The 22,449-nt window shown below is 41.3% G+C and overlaps 1 protein-coding gene across 2 annotated transcripts in view; it reads left to right on the top strand.

Moving 5' to 3' along the window:
- Positions 1–22,449, top strand: part of DSCAM (DS cell adhesion molecule) — a 729,459-nt gene that overhangs the window by 644,988 nt on the left and 62,022 nt on the right. For both annotated transcript variants that reach the window (XM_038581531.1, XM_038581532.1), the window contains exon 20: positions 4,189–4,322. In XM_038581531.1, the coding sequence (XP_038437459.1) occupies positions 4,189–4,322 (134 nt within the window). The remainder of the gene's footprint in view (positions 1–4,188; positions 4,323–22,449) is intronic.

The following is a 22,449-nucleotide window of genomic DNA, read 5'->3' as shown; positions in this document are numbered from 1 at the left end:
AGTAAGGAGGTGTGGGCAAATTGGAACCGTAGAAGAGATGATTCTATGCTGTGTTCTTTACTTCAACCAATCAGATCTGAAGTCAGAAATTCACTCCACATTGGTAGGAATTCATGAAAATAACCTAAACTTGCCTGTATTTTCATTAAAAAAAAAAAGAATCAGATTACCAAAATGTAATCTGATGACTAAGAATGTTTTAAGAAAATATGTTCTAGACAGACCATCCTATGCCATCTGTTTTCTGCAACTCTCAACATCTGGTGTTTATAGTTCAATGCTGGGTCACAAAGGAAAGGCTAGGATCCCTGAGTGATGTGAAATGTAAGAAAATGAAGATTGCCCTTAAAAATGATAGCTAGAATTTATTTGATGCCTGTTGTATGCAAAACTCCATATATATTCTTTAGATGAATTATCACTCATAATCCTAGCAACAAAGCCGGAAACAGGTACAATTATTGTTCCAGCTTCATAGATGAGGAGACTAAGATTTGTTGGAGAAGGTAATGAATTTGCCCAGGGCAGAGAACTAAGTGGTAGAGCTAAACAAAAGCCCTCAGTGGGACTGCAGGGCTCACACCTTCCACCACTGGGGTATAATCCAAACCACTACAATTTTTTTTTTAACACAAGTTAAGGAAATCTGTATTTTCAGTGTTTCCATCACTGCATTTTGTGTTTCCTTTTTTTTATAATAAATTTATTTTTTATTGGTGTTCAATTTACCAACATACAGAATAACACCCAATGCTCATCCTTAAATTATAATCTTAAGGTACTGCTCAGTGATTGAGAACTTTTCCAGAATGTTTTGTTCCTCAAAATTTCTGTGTACTTACTCCTTTGTTGTATAAAATCCCAATTTAGAAGAAAAGACTGCACAAGATAGATCATACATCAGTGTGTGAGGAGTCAGATGGGAATTTACACAGTAAAAGCAGTGAAAGCCCTTTGATCTGATATAATCAAGTCAAGTTAATGAGGGGCCCCTGGGTGGCTCAGTGGTTGAGCGTCTGCCTCCGGCTCAGGTCATGACCTCGGGGTCCTGGAATCGAGTCCTGCATCAGGTTCCCCTTCCCGTAGGGAGCCTGCTTCTCCCTCTGCCTGTGTCTCTGCCTCTCTCTGTATATCTCTCATGAATAAAAAAAATCAGATCTTAAAAAAAAAAGACAAATTAATGGAAATAACCAAATAAAGCAAGGAGTCACTAAGGTTTATAGTGACCAACAGATGTACCTTAAATATTGCATTTTAAGTTAAAATTTACAAATAGAGATTGATTCTCTATTCATTCTTTAAGTAAATAATGTAGTCTCATTTCCTTAAGTCTTGGATGAAGAGATCTCTATGTCATCGGTTCCATGAACTGTTTCCATCATGGATCCTCTGCCATTTCCAGCTTTCGTTTCCTGATAGTGGGGTAAAGCCTGTTGCCATTTGCTGATAATCTCTTTGCTAGATTTTTTTAAATCTATTTGTCTTGATTTTTCCCCATGTGTATCATTTTTCTCTATGGTTTTGGCCTGAACCTAGCCAAACTTTTTTTTTTTTTTTTTAACTTACCTTCGAGAAAGCTTTGCCAAAGAAGTCCCATTAACTGTCATGGAAACAGCTTTCTTCGGCACTCATAGTTGAATGGTTTACATAATGAATTAAATCGTATTACCATGACAAGTATAATTATCACAAACAAAGTAGAAACAAGCATGACTGACTTTTGCTAAGCAGCCACTCGGGTAGTTGCTGCCCAAGCACTTGGGCTTCTAGAAGGAAGCTGTCCAGAGGGAGTATTGGGTGTGGTGAACACCAGCCAGGTGGTTGCCTTACAGAAAGAATGGAAAGTGTTGGCAAATGTGGAGCATCCGTTAGGATGTAAAGGTTAAGCAAATGTCCACTCTACCCTTGGTGTTCAGGAGGAACACTTATGGGTCTGAACCAGGTTGCAGGTCAGTGAATGTCTTGACTGAAACCCTCACCGATGGAAAATAAATGCCCTCCATGCTTGGGACAACAGTGCCTTTTTCCTAAGGACTTAGAAATTCAGGTGTCATCGCTTACGTGTGCCCCCTTCTCTAGACCCTCTGCTGCCAGGGGGACTTGCCAAAAACTGATCCCAAGATTTCATATTTTCAAGTGCTGATGATGTCCAACCCACATTAGCTCTCACCGTGGCTGCTGGCTTTGTCGTTTTGACCTAGAAGAGTTCAGATGGCAATTGTGAGACACACATTCAACTCCAAAAATATTTACTGAGCGGTTCTGTTGTTATTGGAACCAGAAGACACTCAAAGATACCTCCAGGGGGCTCACAAGGGATTTAATGTTGGTTAGAATTTGAAGACCTCTATCAAGGTGGGAACCATCCTCCACGTGGACAGTCAGAACAAAGAGAAACAAAACAAGATCCTCAAAGCTTACTGAGTAGCAACATTAATGCTCTTTTCCCTTCTCCGTGTAGTCTTCCTACCTCACTCCATCCTCCCTCTTCAACCTGGAAATCAGAAAGACAGGGAGAGAGTACATGCAGTCTCACTCCCAAATTATGCTTAATGCTGTTAGCATTTCCTGCCTTCCTAGTTGGTTTATATAGAAGAGTGTTTTTGTCCACACGAGCTGTGAATCATTGACACAAAAACCCATTCTCATAAAAAGTGTTTCTCTAAAAAAAAAAAAAAAAAAAGTGTTTCTCTACCTCCCCTCAGCCAAAAAGGGTGCCATTATAAAGTGTTGCAGGCAAGGAAGAGTGGTCCCTGAAGGCTGTGGAAGTTTGCTCTCATTCTTCCAAGGCGAGATGTACATCCCCAGCCTGTTCAAAGCCAGACACTAGAACAGCACAAGAAGCTCAATTCTCCAACTGTTCAGAGGCAGGAAATCACGAGGGACAGAAATGGGTAGGGAAGGCTCCCAGGAAGACAGGGACTTGAACTGAATGTATGAGTTCTGTTGCAGAAACGGTTATTCATGGCACTCATTAAAGAGCAGCAACGCAGACTTTATTCAGGGGGCCTGCTGTGAGGTGTATGTGTGGGGACCACCTCAGTGGGGGGTTGCGGTAAGGGAGAGAGACTAGGCTCCACTTCAAATACAACAAATGAAAGTGGGAATGTATAGCCAAGGAGTGGAGGGAACGGAGTGGGGTCCCTGGGTGGAAAATTTTGAAAAGGAGACATCAGGGATGAGGGGCACTCTGACTCAATCAATCGAACAAGACTTTTGCTAAAGGCACACTAGGATGATCGGATATTACGTGGGGTATGGTAGAGAATGAAGACATTGATTATGTATGAGGGGTGACCAATTATTGAGGCGACTCTGGCTGAACTGACTTAGCAGGATTCTTGCTAAAATTGGGCCCTTAGAGGACATGCCTAGGACAGGGCTGGTGGGGTTCGCAGGTCACTCGTCCAAGACAGACTCTGTCACTCTGTCAGTTCCTAGGGCTACTACAACAGGGTACCACAGACGGGGGCGGGCTCCAAGAACAGAAATGCATTGCCTCATGGTTTGGAGGCCAGACATCCAAAATCAAGGTGTGGGCCAAGTTGGTTCGCTCTGAGGGCTGTGAGGGAGAGTCTGTTCCAGACTTCTGTTCTTGGCTTATAGACAGCCACCTGCTCCCCGTGTCCTCACATTGTCTTCTCTCTAAGCACTTCTCTGTGTCCACATTGCTCCTTGTTTCATAAGGATGCCAGTCAAAAATGACCACAGCTGGGATCCCTGGGTGGCGCAGCGGTTTAGCGCCTGCCTTTGGCCCAGGGCGCGATCCTGGAGACCCGGGATCGAATCCCATGTCGGGCTCCCGGTGCATGGAGCCTGCTTCTCCCTCTGCCTATGTCTCTGCCTCTCTCTCTCTCTCTCTCTCTCTCTCTGTGACTATCATAAATAAATAAAAATTAAAAAAAAAAAACTTAAAAATGACCACAGCTTAACTCGGTCATCTCTATAGAGACCCCTTCTCCGAACAAGGTCACAATCTGAGCTTCTGGGGGTTGGGGCTTCAACATGCAGATTCTGAGGGGACTCAGGTGAGCCCTATCTCCAGTCAGCCCCAATACTTGAGGAACGGACCCAAGACAGTGGCTGGGCCCAGCGAAGGGGGTGAGGGGCTGAGCTATGTTGCTCAGCGTGGGCCTACACGCCTGGTCGGAAGCCCCGTCTCTGTGACTAAATGCACGGCTCTTCTAGTTCCAGGTCCTCCTGCAGGAGTGAAGGCAGCTGCGGCCTCAGCCTCCATGGTCTTCGTCTCCTGGCTTCCCCCTCTCAAGCTGAACGGCATCATCCGAAAGTACACTGTATTCTGCTCCCACCCCTACCCCACAGTAAGTTGGTAAATAACCAAGTGCCTTTCAAGCACCTTCGAGAAATGAGCTGCGAGTGCTCATTTGGGACAGTTTTGTTCCTTTGTTTCCCACCTACTTGGGTCTTTCCAGTGGTTTTATTTTTCTCCCGTTGTCTCCGCCACAAAGCTACATCCTCATTTATACCTCATCTGAAAGTACCCATCTGAATCATTGTAAGGTACACAATTGTCTAGAATTATTGTTTATGGGGTGATGACTTCCCACAAAACTGCCAGCAGCCTTCTCAAAACCAAAACCCAGAGCTCTTAATTGTGCCTTAATTGGTAGTCAGTGGACAACACCTATTGATTTTGCTGTTGGACGCGTCATTGTATGCACCCCAGGCCCTCCCTGCCTCCCTCCTTCCCTCCGCCCTCCCTCCTGTGCTCCTACTTCCCACCCTTTCTTCCTGCCAGGCCCCATCCTCCACTGAGGGAGAGGAGGCAAGCCCCTGTGGGGCCGGACACGAGGACCTCTACTGAGGATCTGTGACCCTGACAATTACGTGGTCCGCCTTGTTCATTGTGACAAAATTAAAAGTTAGGGTAATTAATACTTCCAAATGCTGTATTTATTTTCATTAATATTATTACTACCAAGTCATAATTATAGAGCTACACTGTTCCTTAGACCAGATACAAAAGCAGATCCAGAAGGGAAATATGAGAGAAAAGAAAGCTAAAGTGATACAGCAAAATTCGCGATATCTTCACAGGAACATATAAGGCATTTTCTGAGGTTGGCACCGTGTCGTAGCCCTCTTTCTGTGCCCCAGCTGGGCATAGAACGAGACATGCATAGTCATGCATAGTCATTCTGGAAGTATCTGTGACATGAGTACATGGACTAATGTTGGTTTTTATCGTAAAATACCTTCACATAAAATTTACCATTTTAATCATTTCTAAGTGTCCAGGTCAGTGACATTAAGTACATTCACACTGTCCTGCAACCATCCCCACCGGCCACCTCCAGAACATTCTCATCCTCCCAAACTGAAACTTCCCATTCCCCATCCTTCCAGCACTATCAGCCACCATTCTTCTGTCTGCCTCTGTGGATCTGACTTGCTCTAGGGACCTCTTATAAGTGGAATCATACAGCTTCTGTTGTTCTGCATGTGGCTTACTTCACTGAGCATAATGTCCTCAAGGGTCATCATGTTGTAGCAGGTGTCAGGATTTCCTTCCTTTAAAAAAAAAAAAGATTTTATTTATTTATTCATGAGAGACAGAGACAGAGACAGAAAGACAGACACAGGCAGATGGAGAAGCAGGCTCCACGCAGGGAGCCCGACATGGGACTCGATCCTAGGACTCCAGGATCACGCCCTGGGCTGAAGGCCGCACTAAATCACTGAGCCACCTGGGCTGCCCGATTTCCTTCCTTTTGAAGGCTGAAGAATATTCTCCAACTATTTATTAATTAATTATCTAATTAAAGTGATACATTTTCCAAAGTCTAGAGTCTGTAGGGAACCCCCAGGCCTTATAGTGCCCCAGGCAGTGAGCATGATTAACAGTGGCAGGTGGAGAGACAGGAGAGAGCACGTGTTCAGCTCACGGAGGTCTGCCTCCCTGCTGGAGAATGTCAACAGCCGCCCCTCTGGAGCTGAAGTGAAGATTTACACGTAAATGGTCAGAGTCAAGCTCCAGAACTTTCTTGTGGGTTCCTTCTTTGGTTTCAAACATGCTGTTAAGTCTTTTTTTTTTTAATGATAAATTTATTTTTGCTGAGTGAAGTAAGCCAGTCGGAGAAGGACAAACATTATATGTTCTCATTCATTTGGGGAATATAAATAATAGTGAAAGGGAATATAAGGGAAGGGGGAAGAAATGTGTGGGAAATATCAGAAAGGGAGACAGAACGTAAAGACTGCTAACTCTGGGAAACGAACTAGGGGTGGTGGAAGGGGAGGAGGGCGGGGGGTGGGAGTGAATGGGTGATGGGCACTGGGGGTTATTCTGTATGTTAGTAAATTGAACACCAATAAAAAATAAATTAAAAAAAAAAACAAAAGTAATCATAGTAATACAACAGCCCATTGTATTAACTTTATAATAAAATGGTTAAGTAAATTAAAAAAATATATAAATCTCTAGTAAACTTGTCCCATAAAAAAAATAAATAAATTTATTTTTTATTGTTGTTCAATTTGCCAACATATAGAATAACACCCAGTGCTCATCCCGTCAAGTGCCCCCCTCAGTGCCCGTCACCCATGCTGTTAATTCTCACCTGCCAAATCCTACCGTCGAAGTGTAGACATGCTACACAGTGCCGGGATGATGCTCTAGACAGTCATATTCTGCTACTCAGAGAGGGGATTCACGGAGGACCCCTGTGTGGCCCCTGATTCTCTCATTAGCCCCAACATATAGCCAGTCCTCCAAAGAGAGACAAAATCACCGCTAAAGTAAAAAATACCTGTGTTCCACTGGGATTTGAAATGTTTCTTTGTTTTTACTCACTCATTCATCCATCTATCTGCTGGAGGACTCACATTTGCTGTTCTGACTGCAGCAACCTAGGAAGAGACTAGCAGGGTACCCAGAACGCCAGCAGTTCCCCTCAATCTGCTCTTTGTCTCTAAGCTAAAACAAAAACAAAACAAAAAAACCCCACAAACACCAGCCTGGATTATTTATTTGCAATTGGTCCTAACAGATCCATACTTGAGTAAGACAGCCCCACTTGTGGATGCTGTAGGCCAGGATGGTTCCCGTCCTCCCAGCCCATGAATTACACACAATAGAACAGAGGGAGTTACAATCCTGAACTTGTGATCAAACCATCTGCAGGATGGAGAAGAGAAGATGTGCCCAGGGATTTCCACGGCGTCTCCATGCACAGGACAATGAGGTTTGACCACCTAGTACCTCCCCAACAAGACCCTTCCAAAAATGACAATCCTATTATCAAACTAACCAGAAAAGATGGGAATTAAGAACCAAAATTTTCACCTACTTACTGTCTGACTGCCACTACCTGGGTGTCTCTGTGCTGCCTTTGACTATATTGAAAAGCATATAGATTCAGAAATATGATCATTACAAGGTGCCAGTGGTCTTCAGGGCAGCACCATGGGAGTTTTGCAAGGAAGGTCCAGAATCCCAGAGCTGTCCTCAATAAAGTGAAGTGAACCAGAATTAGGCTTATTCCATCTCTAGAATTAGGCTCATTCCATTGCTGCTCATCTACTTCAAAGATCACTTAAGACCACGAGGCCAAGATTTTTTAATAGACCTTATTTTAAAAGCAGTTTTAGGGTGACAGAAAGCGGAGTGGGAGGTACAGAGATTTCCCATACAAGGGCTATTTTTTTAAATAAAATAATACCGTTTTAGGTAAAGATCAGAAAGGACTAATTAATATATTTCCCTTTGGAGGGAAACACTTGAAAATACCACCTATTATTTTGGGGTTTTTTTCACATGGAATTAGTAAGGGAGTACAAATTACTGGAAAGAGGAACTTTGTTTCCATCTCGATTTTCTGTAATTTGACGTTAAGTCACAAGACGAGACTGTCCCCTTTTGTGAGGCTTTTACATTTCTGCCTATGCGGCCAAATAAACACCAGAGGGCAGTGCAAGCTCTGTATATTTTTGCTGCTCCGCTATCTAACTTTTTCTTTTCTTTGAAATGATTTCATAGTTGAATGTAGAACATAGGAGGATAAATGAGGACACAACACACTCTGTAATTTGTTGCTCTGTATGGGAGTCCCTTGGCTGACTTCCTCGCTGATATAAATTTCCCCTTAGACCCCCATGAAAGGACCTGTTATAAGCCCCAGGCTCTTCCCTCTAATGGGTAAAGCCCATTTTCTAATAATAGGTACTTATTTCATTGTGTTCTCTTGAGTTAGCTTAGTCAAAGATATTAATTGGAAATTTCACATGTTGGGCCAGACAAGAAACTGCAAGTTCATCTAAAGTCTGGTGGTGCTGGATAAACACGAGTCTCCCTATAAAGGTCCAGCAGATGCCCTGAGATGTCAACCTCCCCAGACAGAGATTCTAACAGCAAAATCTTAAAAATCATTTGATTCAGGAGCTCATCCATATAATGCTTGGGCCGTGGCTATTAATTTTCACATGTGATGATTTGAACAATCAATTCACACACTTGTACGGTCCCAGGGAGAAAGGAGCAAGGCTGGATCTCCTCTCTAGCGCTCCTCCCTGTGTAAACACAGCCCAGCCCGTGGGAAATGCCATATGTTAACGAAGCACGAGGATGGAGAAGGAACGTGTGTCCCTTTTCCAGCGCTAAGCTGATTGAGACAGGACTCAGAAATGTGAAATTAAGACAGCACAGACTTCTCAGCAATTAGGAGCAAAATCAGAAGGCCTACAATAATGGTATCAATGAGCTATGACCCACATCAAACATCCCAGTTTCTGATGATACTGTGATCCAGTCCCTGCATGTGACAGGTATTCGGTCGATGGTGCTGAATGAGCAAATGAGAATGTTCCAGTACTCTTCTTCTCCGGAGGGTGACTTTCAGCAACTAGACTCCCCACAGTGTAGCCCACAATTTAGAAGTAAGCAAGTCTGCAGAGAAACAAGGAAAGTAATCTTGGCCAGGTCTGGGTAACTTCCAAGCCAAGGTAGCAAGTGTGCGTTTGCCCCATATCCACCCACCTGACCCGGGGGCCTATACTCAATAAATCACGGGCCAGAGGACGAGGGAGAGCGGCTTCAGAAATCCAGAAGTGTTGAGTAGTCTCAGGTCAAACAATGGTGCTGTGATGGAATCATCAAGTGTGGTCAACCTGAACATCCATATTTATAATGCTGTCCATCTCACTGGCCTCGGCTCCTGTCTCTGAAGCCACCGTGGACCCCCTGGATGTACGAGGCCATGGCCTCCGAGGGAAGCAGCACTCTCCCTGGTTCTGCTGCCACGTAGCATGCTGTCATACTGCTATCTGCATTAATATTCTTTCTGTCTCAACCTCCCTTCTCTTTAGTCTTTCTCTTCTGTTGTCTCCTCCAGCTCGACACCCACCCTTAAATGTACGCCTTCCTCAACACTCTCCCTGCATCCTCTTTTCCTGTTCTTTATTATCTCCATGAATCATTGAATCTGTTTTTATAATTTAAGTATACCTGAGGTTACAAAGGTCAAATGTGTTTCTCCAAACCCAACCATCTTAGAGGACCAATCAGACCCGTATTTACAACTTCTTCCATCCATGTCCATGGAGACTCCACTGCATCTAGTGTATCCAGAACCAAATTCATTCCTGTTCCTCTTCTCTCCCTGTTTCCCAGCCAAGCTAATGATCTAACAATACCCTCTGTGCCTCTCCGGAGGGTGTGACACACCCATAACCTGGCCTCCCCCAACCACAGGGGAACCAGAAAGCAGAATTCCAACACATACCTGGTAGACAGGAAAACCAGAGCAACTTGGGGAAGAGCTCTCCTGGCCACCACAGGACTGCAGTGATAAAGGATAGAGGGTCTGCCTTTCTTGAGAAGTTCCTGGTTCTAGGGAGGGAAGAAAATACCAGAGATTGTCATTGTTCTTGCGATGGGTGAGGGACACAGCCGGGGTATGTAGAGTACAGAATGACATGGAGCACAGGCAAGGGGGTGTCACTCAAACAGAGGGTCAGAGACCATTTCTTGGGATGTACACACAGCCCTGCCTTATAGGTGGAGAAGTTTTACCGGACACGAGGGTATTATGACCAGAGGAAACAGCATCTGTGAAGTGACATTGTGTCATGAGAATTCTGTCTCCACAATATCTTTTTAACCCTCTTCCTTCTTTTCACACCCACCACCACTGCATTGGTTCAGGTCTTCAGCTGGGGAACCAAACTAGGTCAGAAGCCTTCCCACTGCCAGTCTTAAGGGCCAGTCCAGTGTCTGCATTGCTGTCATAATCATTCTTTCACATTCTAGATCTGACCATATCACTCACTTGGGCAAATTCTTGGATGACTTCTCCCTTTTTAACCTGAAACAAAGTTCAAAATCCTCAAGATGACCTAAGCAGATCTCCACCATCCAGCTCCAACTCCTGTCCAGTCTCCTATCTCCTGTTCTATTACCCTACCCAGCTAGCTCTTTAACCATATCACGTCTCGTGTGTCTGGGTCCTCCTTGCCTTTTCTCTCTCATCCTTTTCCCACTTAAAGTCTTTATTCTAAAGGTTCAACTTAAATGCTCTATTGTTTATTCCACCATTTTTGAACATTGGCCAAATTCTAGCCACCATTTGTTAAACATTTTATGACTATGGTTTCCAAACTTTTTTTTCATGACTCACAATAGGGAATATATCTTACAATCATAATCCAGGACCCACACAATAAAAGCTTCATAACATTTACACTTGTTCCACATGATGCACTCTGATATTTCCCATTCTGTTAGGTTTTTTTCTCTTCCATTTTATTTTGTAAATGATTGTCATAACTCACAAAATTGCTTCTATGACGCACCACTTTAAAAATACTGGCTTTTATCAGTTAATCCTCTTGATTACCGTATGCAGGTGGGGTTATTATGACCTCACAGTAGTGGTACTGAAATGGAGCAGCATGTGCTGTCTGACAAGGACCATGCAGTTTGCAAGGTAAAAGCAGGGGCTGCATCCCACTTGTCTGAGCTCAGAGCCCAGGCCTTTTACCCTGACATCCTGCAGTCTTTCCTGGGAAGTTGGCTCCCATCTCATCTCAAAGGCCCCAGAACTGGTTTTAAGCCTTGCTTTGGCATAACTACAACCTCTTGCATTATTGTCAGATGAGGACATAGTTGGGCCCCCATGGTGGCTTGTCAGCTTAAGTGCAGGCCACCCAGTTAGTCACTGTTCGGACTTTAGAAAGCCTGGTATTATGCTGAAATAGTGGATGTTCAGCAAATGTTGTCTAAATTAAATTTTATGGATAGTGGCTGTGAGTCATCCAATAGAGGTTAAACTGTATAATGAAATTTCTGGTTCATGAGGCAGGAAAGTATCTTATATACTTGGGGATGCTTTTGATCTCACAAGGAATTAGATAAAATGCCTGTGCTTTTAAATCACTCACATGGAAATCATCCTCCCATAGTTCCATCCAAAAGGCCTGATGGTGGATCTCTCTTTACTGTGATGGCAAAGCTAGAAATTATGGAGCAGCCAAAAGTTGGCTAAGAATGCATGGGCTTGTTCCATTTGCACATGTACAATGAATTACTTGTCCATCATCAAATAAGTGATAGCAATCAGCCAGATTAATAAAGCACTTTTACAGATAGATCATTTGCACAGCAGATGGATGAAAGCAGAGAAGAAATGAGGCAAAATTGTAGTGAATAGAGGCAATTTTGTTTTAAAAAAAAAAAAAAGGTTGGGAAAAGTAAGGACCGACCCTGTGATGCCAGTCTGGCTAACTGGACAGTGCTGATTCTAAACAGTAATATGGAGACACTAGCTTTTTCTGTACCTTTTCTGGATATCAACTTACATGTGCTTGCAAAATAATAATTTTTATATTTGGAAAGCCAAAATATTTTGTTTAGAAGACTTTTTTAAAAGTAGCCAACAGGCATAAATACAACAGCAGTTACAGTCATCTCAGGAAAGTACAAAGGAAACCACCAAAATTGACTTGGATAAAGCAAGTAGATTGAATATGCTCTTCCCACTCAGGACGCTGACCATCCCAGTCTATCCCTGCAGGGTGATCTTCGCCATCCATTGTCTTCTTTTATTTTTCTTTAAAGATTTTACTCATTTATTCATGAGAGACACAGAGAGTGAAAGAGGCAGAGACACAGGCAGAGGGAGAAGCAGGCTCCATGCAGGGAGCCCGACGGGACTCCAGGATCACGCCCTGGGCCGAAGGTGGTGCTAAACCACTGGGCCACCGAGGCTGCCCCATTATCTTCTTTTAGAAGTGAAAATAGTGAAATAAAATGAAAACCAGATCATAATGTATTATAAGTAAGAATTTAAAGAACAAAGACAAATCTTAAATTGATCCAGCTAACTCCTTATTCTTAACGTAATCCAGGTCATTTCTCTGCCACTAAACAGAAAGGTTTTATATGTCCTCAAAGTGTCGTTATCCCATAATTAAAAGAGCTGCCTATTTTGCTTATTCTGCTCTGGGGGAGGTTTTTTAAATCACTGCTGTGAACATGCTATCTATAAAATCAGAACATTCGAGGCTTTTTTTTTAAATAATTAGATATTAGAGCTTTTTAAAGCATGATACCTCTTTAACAGAATTAGTTTTTCATTAAAAAGTTAATTGAAATTTTTTAAGTGGAATTCTTTTTATAACCATGAGATACACTGAATAATTTGATCTGAGCAGCCTGTGAATCCATAGTCATTCTCTACATAGTTATTCTCGATTGTATTCAAATAATTTCTAGGTCATTAGTCAACTTAATGCAACAGGTGTTCTGGTTAGTGGCGATTGGGTCCTGACTCTAATGCTGGGACCTAAGATCCCCGGGGAATCAGAGAGGGAGTCCTTAGAGAGCCTGAACTCCATCCAGCATGGGAGAGGTGATAAGGACATGCAAGACCGTAATCCAAAGGGGGATAAAGATCAGGACTGTAAACCAAGGGCAGATGTGGGACCCAACGGGGAGGGGCTGAAAGAAGGCTACAAGGCTTTGCAAGTCACCCATGGAGCTAAATAGGATGAGGGGTTTGGGAATGAATCCAGAAAATAATGGGGAAAATCCAGTTTTATAGAAATCATTAAAGAGCATTGAAAGTAATTCATTGTGATTAATTTTATCTTATTTACTCTTACAAAGTGTCTTAAACATGAAAGGAAGATGATTGCATCAAGACCACAAGGAAAAATAGTTATGTGGTGAAAGTAGATCTAGCAGACCCTGTTCTCAGGCTTTTTGGGGGGTGACACTGAAGCACCAAGAGAAAGCCAACCTTCCAGCAACCTCTACATTCTTTTGAGGAGTATACTGTTGACTTCCTCAGAAATCCGTTATGCCACCCAGACCTAAAGCACTAGTAAGAAAGGCAGAAGAGGTGAATGTGAGCTTTCTGGTCTGAGCATTGCAGGGTTTATATCATGAGCTGTTTTTTCTACTCTTGGTACAATTTTCAGGAAGCCAACATGTCTGAAGTTTGTTTTTTTTTTATTTATTTTTTATTGGTGTTCAATTTACTAACATACAGAATAACCCCCAGTACCTGTCACCCATTCACTCCCACCCCCCGCCCTCCTCCCCTTCTACCACCCCTAGTTCGTTTCCCTGTCTGAAGTTTTATTAAAGAAACTTGCAATACATATTTTTTAAACGAAATACATGAAGTCTTTATTTATTTTCCTAGGTGTCTTGTAAATATTAATCATGTCCTCAACTACAACTGGAGTCGTTTTAGAAATGGAATTCAAATGATTTTTATTTCTAGATTTTAGCAGAACTTGTCAGAATTTTACTCTGCCTCATTTAATTAATCCTCTATTTGCCAAGCTATGATCATTTCTTGTTCCCTTGGGGGCAGGACCTTACCTTATGGTCTATGCACTGGACTGGAACTCAGTAAATGCCTATGAATTCAAACACAACAACTATTTATGACTGTTTCTCATTATGGGCATGGTGCTAAGAGCCCTCGCATACATTTTCTTTGCAAGACCCAAAGGAGAAATCTGTAGTCCAATGAGATTATATGGCTGTCCCCACGTGCCCTCTTCCTCTGGCCATCCCTTATCAGCCTAGTTATAGCCATCCATTCAAGATTAATTCACGTCGTAGGCATAATCAAATCTTCTTGAGTGGCTAATATCCCTGTCTTAACTTTGAAGATGAGACGACAGAGTTATAGATCTGCCTGCAGAAAATTAAATATTTAGAGATTTAAATATTTAAATATTGAGAAAAGTGTCTCTCTCTCCTCCCTACCAATGTCTTCTTTTGCCACTTTCCCTAGGATTCATTCATCCTAGGAACCCACATTTGGTGTGTGTTTTTCCTCAGGCTATCATTTTCTGTCTTGCTGCCCTTTAAGGAGGAATTTTCCTGTTCTTTTCTACATATTCTCAACGTTTCTGAGACTCTGATGCGCCAGTGCAGCTGAAGTATCAGGAGAAACCTGGAAATAAAATCGATCCCTTCTCACTGACCAGGGTTTGGGAGGGAGTGACACATAATAGGGTGCACATAGAAATTAGCAAGTCAGCTCAAACAGGATTAGATCATTGTATTGGAGAATCTGGTATCCAATAAAAAGGCAATTGACAATTGATGAAAAGTAAATATAGTCAGTTATTGTAGCTCATATAAAATATTGAGGAAAATGTTTCATAAGGAAGCAATATTCATCCTCTTTCTGAGAACAGGCGTTTTTGGCTGAGCATTAAGGGGAAAGCTTTAAAGAAATGGATTTGCTTCACTACCTCACATGAACTTCTGATTATCTTTTTTCCCATTTATCTCTTTTTCTCTTACCATTTCCACCTCTTGAACTTGTTAATAATGTTTGAATTAGGCACCATCTATGGATAAGTGATTATGGGATTCACAGTACACGCCTCTGTAGGAGGCATCTCACACCTCTGGAGACATCCAATCATGCCCTCCTCTGTAGCACCTACGTGTAAGCTTTCCTAACCTACCACACTAGAAGTGACAGCCAGCCCCAACACAGCCTGCTCTCCTGCTGGGAGCAGGGCTAGCCTTTGCCACTCTGCAGAGCCTTTGGCTTCCTCACCAACTCTATGACTCACTATGTTCTTCCAGACTTCAGGCTCTTCCAGTGGTTTTCTTAGAGCTCAGAACTCCCTAGCATCCCTATGTGGAAATGCACACAGACTGCTCTCAACAAGAATATCCTATTCCTGACTTAGCCTCTTATGGGGCCCAGAGATGGATGATGGACAAAACATCAGAAAGCCCTGCATAGGTGGTCTCACATTTTTTATTAGGAAGGAAGGTACCAGCATCATTGGGACTATTCTCACTTATTAAACCCATTGCCAAAACTTTAAGACAAAAAAGTCACATTTAATATCCAGTTACATATATTATGAAGAGAACAAATAAACTCTTCTATTGTTTAAGTTGTTTGGTTGGCAACCTTCTGATTACACTTCCAGGAGCCAAAAAATGGTGCCTAATTATGGCAGTCATCAGGGGACTAGAGTGGCATCAGAGGGTGATAACACCAGGGCAACTAAATTTCCCAAATAACCAACAGGAACCCCTAGACAGCTTGACTATTATTTCTCATCCTAATCTATAGAGAAATGTCATTCCAAAAAGAGTAAGTTTCTATAAACAAAAACTTTGGCTTTTGGTTGATCTCGTATATAAACAGTGAAACAAATGTTGGTTGCTGCAGAAGAAATTATATTTTTATCATTGATTTTAGCATGCCTTGGGTGGCAGGTAAAAATTACATAAAATGCTTATTTTGGAGGTAGTCAAAGACCAATTGTACCTAATAGACAGGATGCTTATTAAGTTTTAACAAAAAGCTATGTACTCTTCACAGAAAATCCTTAGTTTGTAAATATATTTTAATGCTCTGTTGATGCTTAATGTTCAATAGGAGCAATTGTTATAATTTGCACATCATTAAGCTTTGTAAAATTAATTTGGCAACAACACAGCCTTGGAACATTACAGAATACAAATATACACAGTCTTGGGATTGTCTCCTCAGATTGCTAGGAAGCAAGCCAAATTCCCTCTGAAATTCTAGAAGGATTAGATTTTCCCATGATTTTCTGAACACAGGACAGGACTGGTATAAGTGAGGGTGGAGGTGGCAAAGGGGCAGTACGGTGACAAGAGCTCATGAACTCTAAAGCATATATGCACACCTGGGGAATCTGTGCAAGGGCCCTATGGTCTCCCTTTAATCATCTGACACTGTGTATACAGAAGTTGGATATTTGACAATGGGAAATTTTCTGATTTTATTTTTTACTTAGGGAATATGGGATCTGTGACAACAAAGGGATATAGTTTACATTTGCACCCCCTGATTAATTGTAGAGCTGGTGTTGCAGCCCATGCAGCCTACTGACCTACACAAGGTTTATTTAACAGCTTGGAAGGGTAAAAGTAAGCCTTTTGTGCATTTGGTTGCTTGTAACTGCCAGCATGAAGTGTGAGGGAGCAGTGCTGGACTCCAACCAGAGGCACTGAGCTTGAGCCTCTACTCACCCGCCTGCCACTCTGACCCCAGTGAGTCACATAGTCTATACCTTAGTTTCCTTGTGTGGGTCCACTTGTATAACAAAATACCACACTGGGTGGCTTAAACAACAGATCTTTATTTCTAATAGTTCAGGAAATTAGGTCCAAGATCAAGGCATCCTCAGACCCAGTGGCTGGTGGGGACCCTTTTCCTGGATTTTCATTGTATCCTCATATGGCAGAGAGAGAGAGAGACCTCCGGTCTTTTCATCCCCTTATAAGGGCACAAATCCCATTCATGAGGGCTCCACCCTCATGACCCAATTACCTCCTAATGTCATCACATTAGAGGTTAGGATTTCAACATATGCATTCATTGGGGGGGGGGGGCACAGACATTCAGTCCATTCTGTCCCTAGCCCCACAAGATCCATTTTCTTCTGAAGTGCAAAATACATTCACTCCATCCCTATAGCCCCATAAGTGTTAACTCATTGCGCCAGCTACTCCAAAGCCCAAAGTCTTATCTATGTACCAGCTGAATTAGGTATGGGTGAGACTCCAGGTACATTCATCCAGAGGCAAAATACTCTGCAGCTGTGAACCCACAAAAGTTATGTTTCCAAAATACAAGGGTGGGACACACATAGGAGAGACATTCCCATTCCAAAGGGAAGAAATAGAAAAGAAGGAAGGATTGATGGCTCCCGTGTAAATCCAAAACGTAGCAAGACAAATCCCACTGGATCTTAAGGCACAGGAATAATCCTCTTTGGTTCAATGCTCTGCCCTCAAGACCCCTCGGGATTGCAGTGTATTCCAGACTACTGAGTCAGCCCACCCCACAGCTCTCTACAGAGGCTTTGTCCATTTTGCAACTCTGAAGGGCAGAGTAGAATCCCCAGGGCTCTACCAAGCAGGGGTCTCCATGACTCAGCTTCCGGAGGTCCTACCCTCAGGGCTTCAAGTGGAGGCTGTCTGACCTGTTGAAACCCTGGTGGTGGTGACCCTGATGATCTCAATATCCTTCAGAGCCATTCTTCCCTTTTCTTGAAGAACAGCACGAGTTCAGGGCCAAATAGCTCAGTCATCCTGTCCTATAGAATCTAAGGACTCAGAGAACCCCATTTAACTCTATCCCATCTCAGTGTCCTTCAGTGCAAACTGGCAATGCTCCTGCTGGTGTGGCTGATTCAGACACACTTTCTCCTGTTTTTGCAATGGACGGGCTGAGAATTTCCCAAATCTTCAAGTTCTGGTTTCTCTTTGTTTAACAATTCCTTCTTCAATTTACTTCTCTCTTTTTGCATTTTACCATAGGCATTCAGGAGGAACCACAGTGCCACTCTTACACTTCACTTAGAAATCTTAGCTAAAATGTTTAATTTCATCGCTTGCATATTCTACTTTCCACAAAACACTAGAACATAAAGACAGTTCAAGCAAGCTCTTTACCACCTTCTGGCATGGATTGCCTTTTCCCATTATCCAATGCCATGTTCCCAATTTCCATCTGAGGCCTCACTAAAATGGCTCTTACCACCCATATTTCTAGTGACATTCTATAAGTAGTCATTTATATGTTTTCTTCAGGAAAGGGAGGCTTTCCCTCCAGCTCTCCCCTACTTCCTAAGCCCTCATCAGAATCACCTGTAACAGTTCTTTCATGGGATCTCAACTTTTTTGCGATCAACTTCAAAACTCTCCCTACTTCTACCCAGTTCAAAGCCACTTCCACATGTTTGGTGCTTGTTACAGCAACACCCTACTTCTCAGTACTAAGTTTTGTATTTGTCTGCTCTAGTTGCTGTAATGAAATACCACACTGGTTGGCTTAAATAATTGACACTTATTTCTCACAGCTCAGAAGGCCGGAAGTACAAGATCAAGGTCCAATAGATCCAGTGTCTGTTGTCTTCCTGGCTTACAGATGGCCACCTTCTTGCTGTGTCTTCACATGGTAGAGAGGGAAAGTTCTTGTGTCTCTTCCTTTTTTTTTTTTTTAATAAGGAATGGCATTAATTCTATCATGAGAGCCCTACCCTCATGGCCTAATCTAATCCCCTAAAGACTCCACTTCCAAATACCATTACACTAGAGGTTAGTACTTCAACATATGAAGTTTTGGGGAACAAATATTCAACCCATAATACTCCTCATTTGTAAAATGGATCTGATACCAGCCTACCAATATCATATGGCTTCCTTAAGAGGTGTGACCTGTCTGAATCTACATCTCCTGAAGTTCCACAGTTCTTGCCTCATGTATTGTGAAGTTTTGTCACTAAGCTCATAAATGTTAAGGAATGTTATGTCCTCAAGATGAATTGATCTTTTATCATTATGAAATTACCTTCTTTATCACTGACAATATTCTTTCCTCAAAAATCTATTTTGTCTGATATGAATATAGCCACTCGAGCTTCCTTGTGATTAATATTAGTGTGGGATAACTTTTCTGTCCTTTTATTTCTAACCTACTTGTATTTTTATATTTGAAAAAGATTTATAATAGGCAGCATATAGCTGTGTATTGCTTTTATATTCATTCTTACAATCTATGCTGTTAATGAGGATTTTAGGTCATTTACACTTATTATAGTTACTGATATATTGATACAGGTTTAAATCTGTAATCTTGCTACTTGGTTTTTTATTGTCCTATTTGTTTCCTTTCTATTTTTTTTTTTTTTTGCCTCTTTTGGATTAATTGAACATTTTTTCCCAATAATTCCATTTTATTTGTTTGGCTGGCCCATTAGATTCATTTTACTCCTTATTTTGTAATTTCAGTGATTTCTTTAGGATTAAAAGCATATATATCTAACTTACCACTTTCCACTTTTTCTAGTGATATTTTTTACTGTGCATATAGTATAAGGACCTTATAATATTATGCCTGTTTTTTTTCCCTTCTCAATATTTGTGCAATTATTGTCATACATTTTATACTTTTGTAACATACTTTTATATGTTACAAATCTCACACTACGTCATTATCTTTTGATTATCAATGGAATAATTTGATGGGATTTAGAGAAGAAGAAAAAACCATATATTTACCTATGTAGTTACCAATTCTGGTACTTTACATCCCTCTATGGACATTTATATTTCTATCTGGTATCATTTCCCTTCTGACTGAAGGACTTTCCTTAACATTTCTTATAGCACATGTGGTTCTACTGATGATTAATTCTTTTAGCTGTTTATATTTTGAAAAAGTCTTTATTTCTTAGTTTTGAAATATTTGTTTGTTGAGTGTAGAAATCTAGGTTGACTTTTTTTTTCTTTCAATGCTTTAAAAATGCTGTTGTACTCTCTTCTTACTTAGTATCTTAGCTTAGGCTGCAATAACAAAAATATGATAGATTCGGTAGCTCATAAATAACAGAGATGTATTTCTCACAGTTCTAGATACTGGATATCTGAGACATTGGTGCCATCATGGTGGGGTTATGGTGAGAGACCTCTTCTGGGCTGCAGATTTCTCATTGTGTCCTCACATGGTGGAAGGGGGCAAGAGAGCTCTCTGGGGTCTCTTTTATAAGAACACTAATTCCATGACCTAATCACCTCCCAAAGGCCCCACCTCCTAATACTCTCACCTTGGGGATTAGGTTTCAGTGTACAAATTATGGTGAAACATTCATTAGCATTTGGATTGTTTTTAACAAGAAGTCTGCTAACATCATTTCTTTTGTTTCTCCACATATAACATGTCCTTTCTCTGACTACTTTTAAGATTTTCTATCACTGGTTTTGAGCAATTTGATTATGATATGCTTTAGTATGGTTTTCTTCATATTTTTGTGGCTCAAATTCATTAAGATTCTTGGCTCTCTGTGTTTATAGTTTTCATCAAATTTGGAAAAATTTCAGCCACTATTTCATCAAACATTTTTCTATTGTGCCTCCTTTCCCTCTTTTAGCAATTCTAATTACATGTGTACGAGGCTGCTCCATGTCGTCCTTTAGCTCACTAAAGCTTTGTTAAATTTTGTACTCTCTTTTCTCCCTGTGATTCATTTATTAATATATCTTCAAGTTCACTGACCTTTTTTTTAAAGATTTATTTATTTATTTATTCATGAGAGACACAGAGAGAGAGAGAGAGAGGCAGAGACACAGGCAGAGGGAGAAGCAGGCTCCATGCAGGGAGCCCGACATGGGACTCGATCCCAGGTCTCCAGGATCACGCCCTAGACTGGAAGGCAACGCTAAACCACTGAGCCACCCGGGCTGCCCTCACTGACCTTTTATTTCTGAAAATCTAGTCTACTATTAATCTAATCCAGTGTATATTTCATTTCACATATTGTAATTTCACCTCAAGTTTGACTTGGGTCTTTTTATATCATTCATGTATCTATTTAAATTCTTGAAGATCTATAGTTATAAACAGCTATAATACAATTATAATAACTATTACAATGCCCATATTTGCTAAATTTAATATCTGTGTCAATTATAGGTCAAATATGATTGATTGAATTATATTTTCTTTATGAAAGAAATGCTTCTCTGGGCTTTTTTTTTTTGCATTCTTGAAATTTTTTTTCTAACAGTTTTTTTGAAGTTTAATTTACATACGATAAAATTCATGCTTTTAATGTGTGCAATTCAATGGCTTTTAGTATATTCATAGAGTTACACAACCACCACCATTATCTAATTTTAGAACATTCATCATCATCACCCAAAAAATCCTTATACCCCATTGCAGTCATTATCCATTCTGTCCCAACCCCACCCTGCCCCCTGGAAACACTAGTCTACTTTCTGATTCTGGATTTGCCTATTCTGGAAATTTCATGAAAAGGGAATAAGTATGTAATCTTTTATGATTGGCTTCTTTCACTTAGTATAATACTTTCAAGATTTATCCAAGTTAAAAATGTATTATACTCCATTTCTTTCTATTGTTGAATAATACTCTCTGGTATGGATACAACACATTTTGTTTATCCATTCACCAGTTGATGGATATTTGGGTTGTTCTTATCTGGGAAATTTTTATTGGATGTAGAACATTATGAACTTTACCTTATTGAGTACTGGATATTTTTACTCCTGTAAATATTCTGACTTCTGTTCTGGGGTGCAGTTCCTTAGTGAAAATTTCATCTATATGAATTTTGCTTTTAATATTTGTTAGGCAATACCACTGTGGTGTTCAATCTAGGCCTAGTTATTCCCCACCACCAAGGTAAGACCCTGATGTACTGTATCCAATGCTCCATGAATCTTGAGGTCTTCCACTCTGGTTGGTAGGACAGGCACTATCCCCAGCCCTGTGTAAATGTTGGGCACTGTGACTTCCTATCCATTCAGTTAGTTCTTTCTCTAGTTTCTGTTAGCTTCCCACCATGCGTGCACAGATCTGCTTGGCTAAATACCCATGTGAGATGCTCTTCAGATCCCCAGCATTCTCTCTGTGTGTAGCTCTGTCCTACGAACTCCAGCTTCTTTCCAGTCTCTTGGGTGTGAATTCTCAACTCTGTCCTATGAGCTCCAGCTTCTTCCCAGTCTCTCAGGTGTGAATCCTCAACTCAGGGAAGCTGCTGGCCTCCTCCTGGGCTCCCTCTCTGTGCCAGGGCCTGGAGACTCTCACAAAAAAATGTAAAAGCCCTGCAATAATAAGCTTATTTCATTTGTCTCCCATATTTCAGAGGGCCTTGTACTTCATAACCTGATGTACAATGCCTTTGAGACTGTGGTTTCATATACTCCATGTGTTCTTAGGTCATTTTGGGTAGGAGGGTAAATTTGTTTTTGTGACTCTATTTCAACAGAAAACAGATGTACCATGACCCATAATTAAAAAGGTTAAGCTACTTCATGGTAGCTGTCAAAGCTGCTGCACAGAGAAATATAAACTTTCTACATATGACATCTCTATATATGAGATGTCGATATTGATATTGATATATTCCTGCATTTTGGAAAAAGATTAGCTGTGTCTTTTG

The sequence above is a fragment of the Canis lupus genome, chromosome 31 (genome assembly GCF_011100685.1).
Source record: "Canis lupus familiaris isolate Mischka breed German Shepherd chromosome 31, alternate assembly UU_Cfam_GSD_1.0, whole genome shotgun sequence".
Taxonomy (NCBI): Eukaryota; Metazoa; Chordata; class Mammalia; order Carnivora; family Canidae; genus Canis; species Canis lupus.
This window is presented reverse-complemented; position numbering and strand designations above follow the sequence as displayed.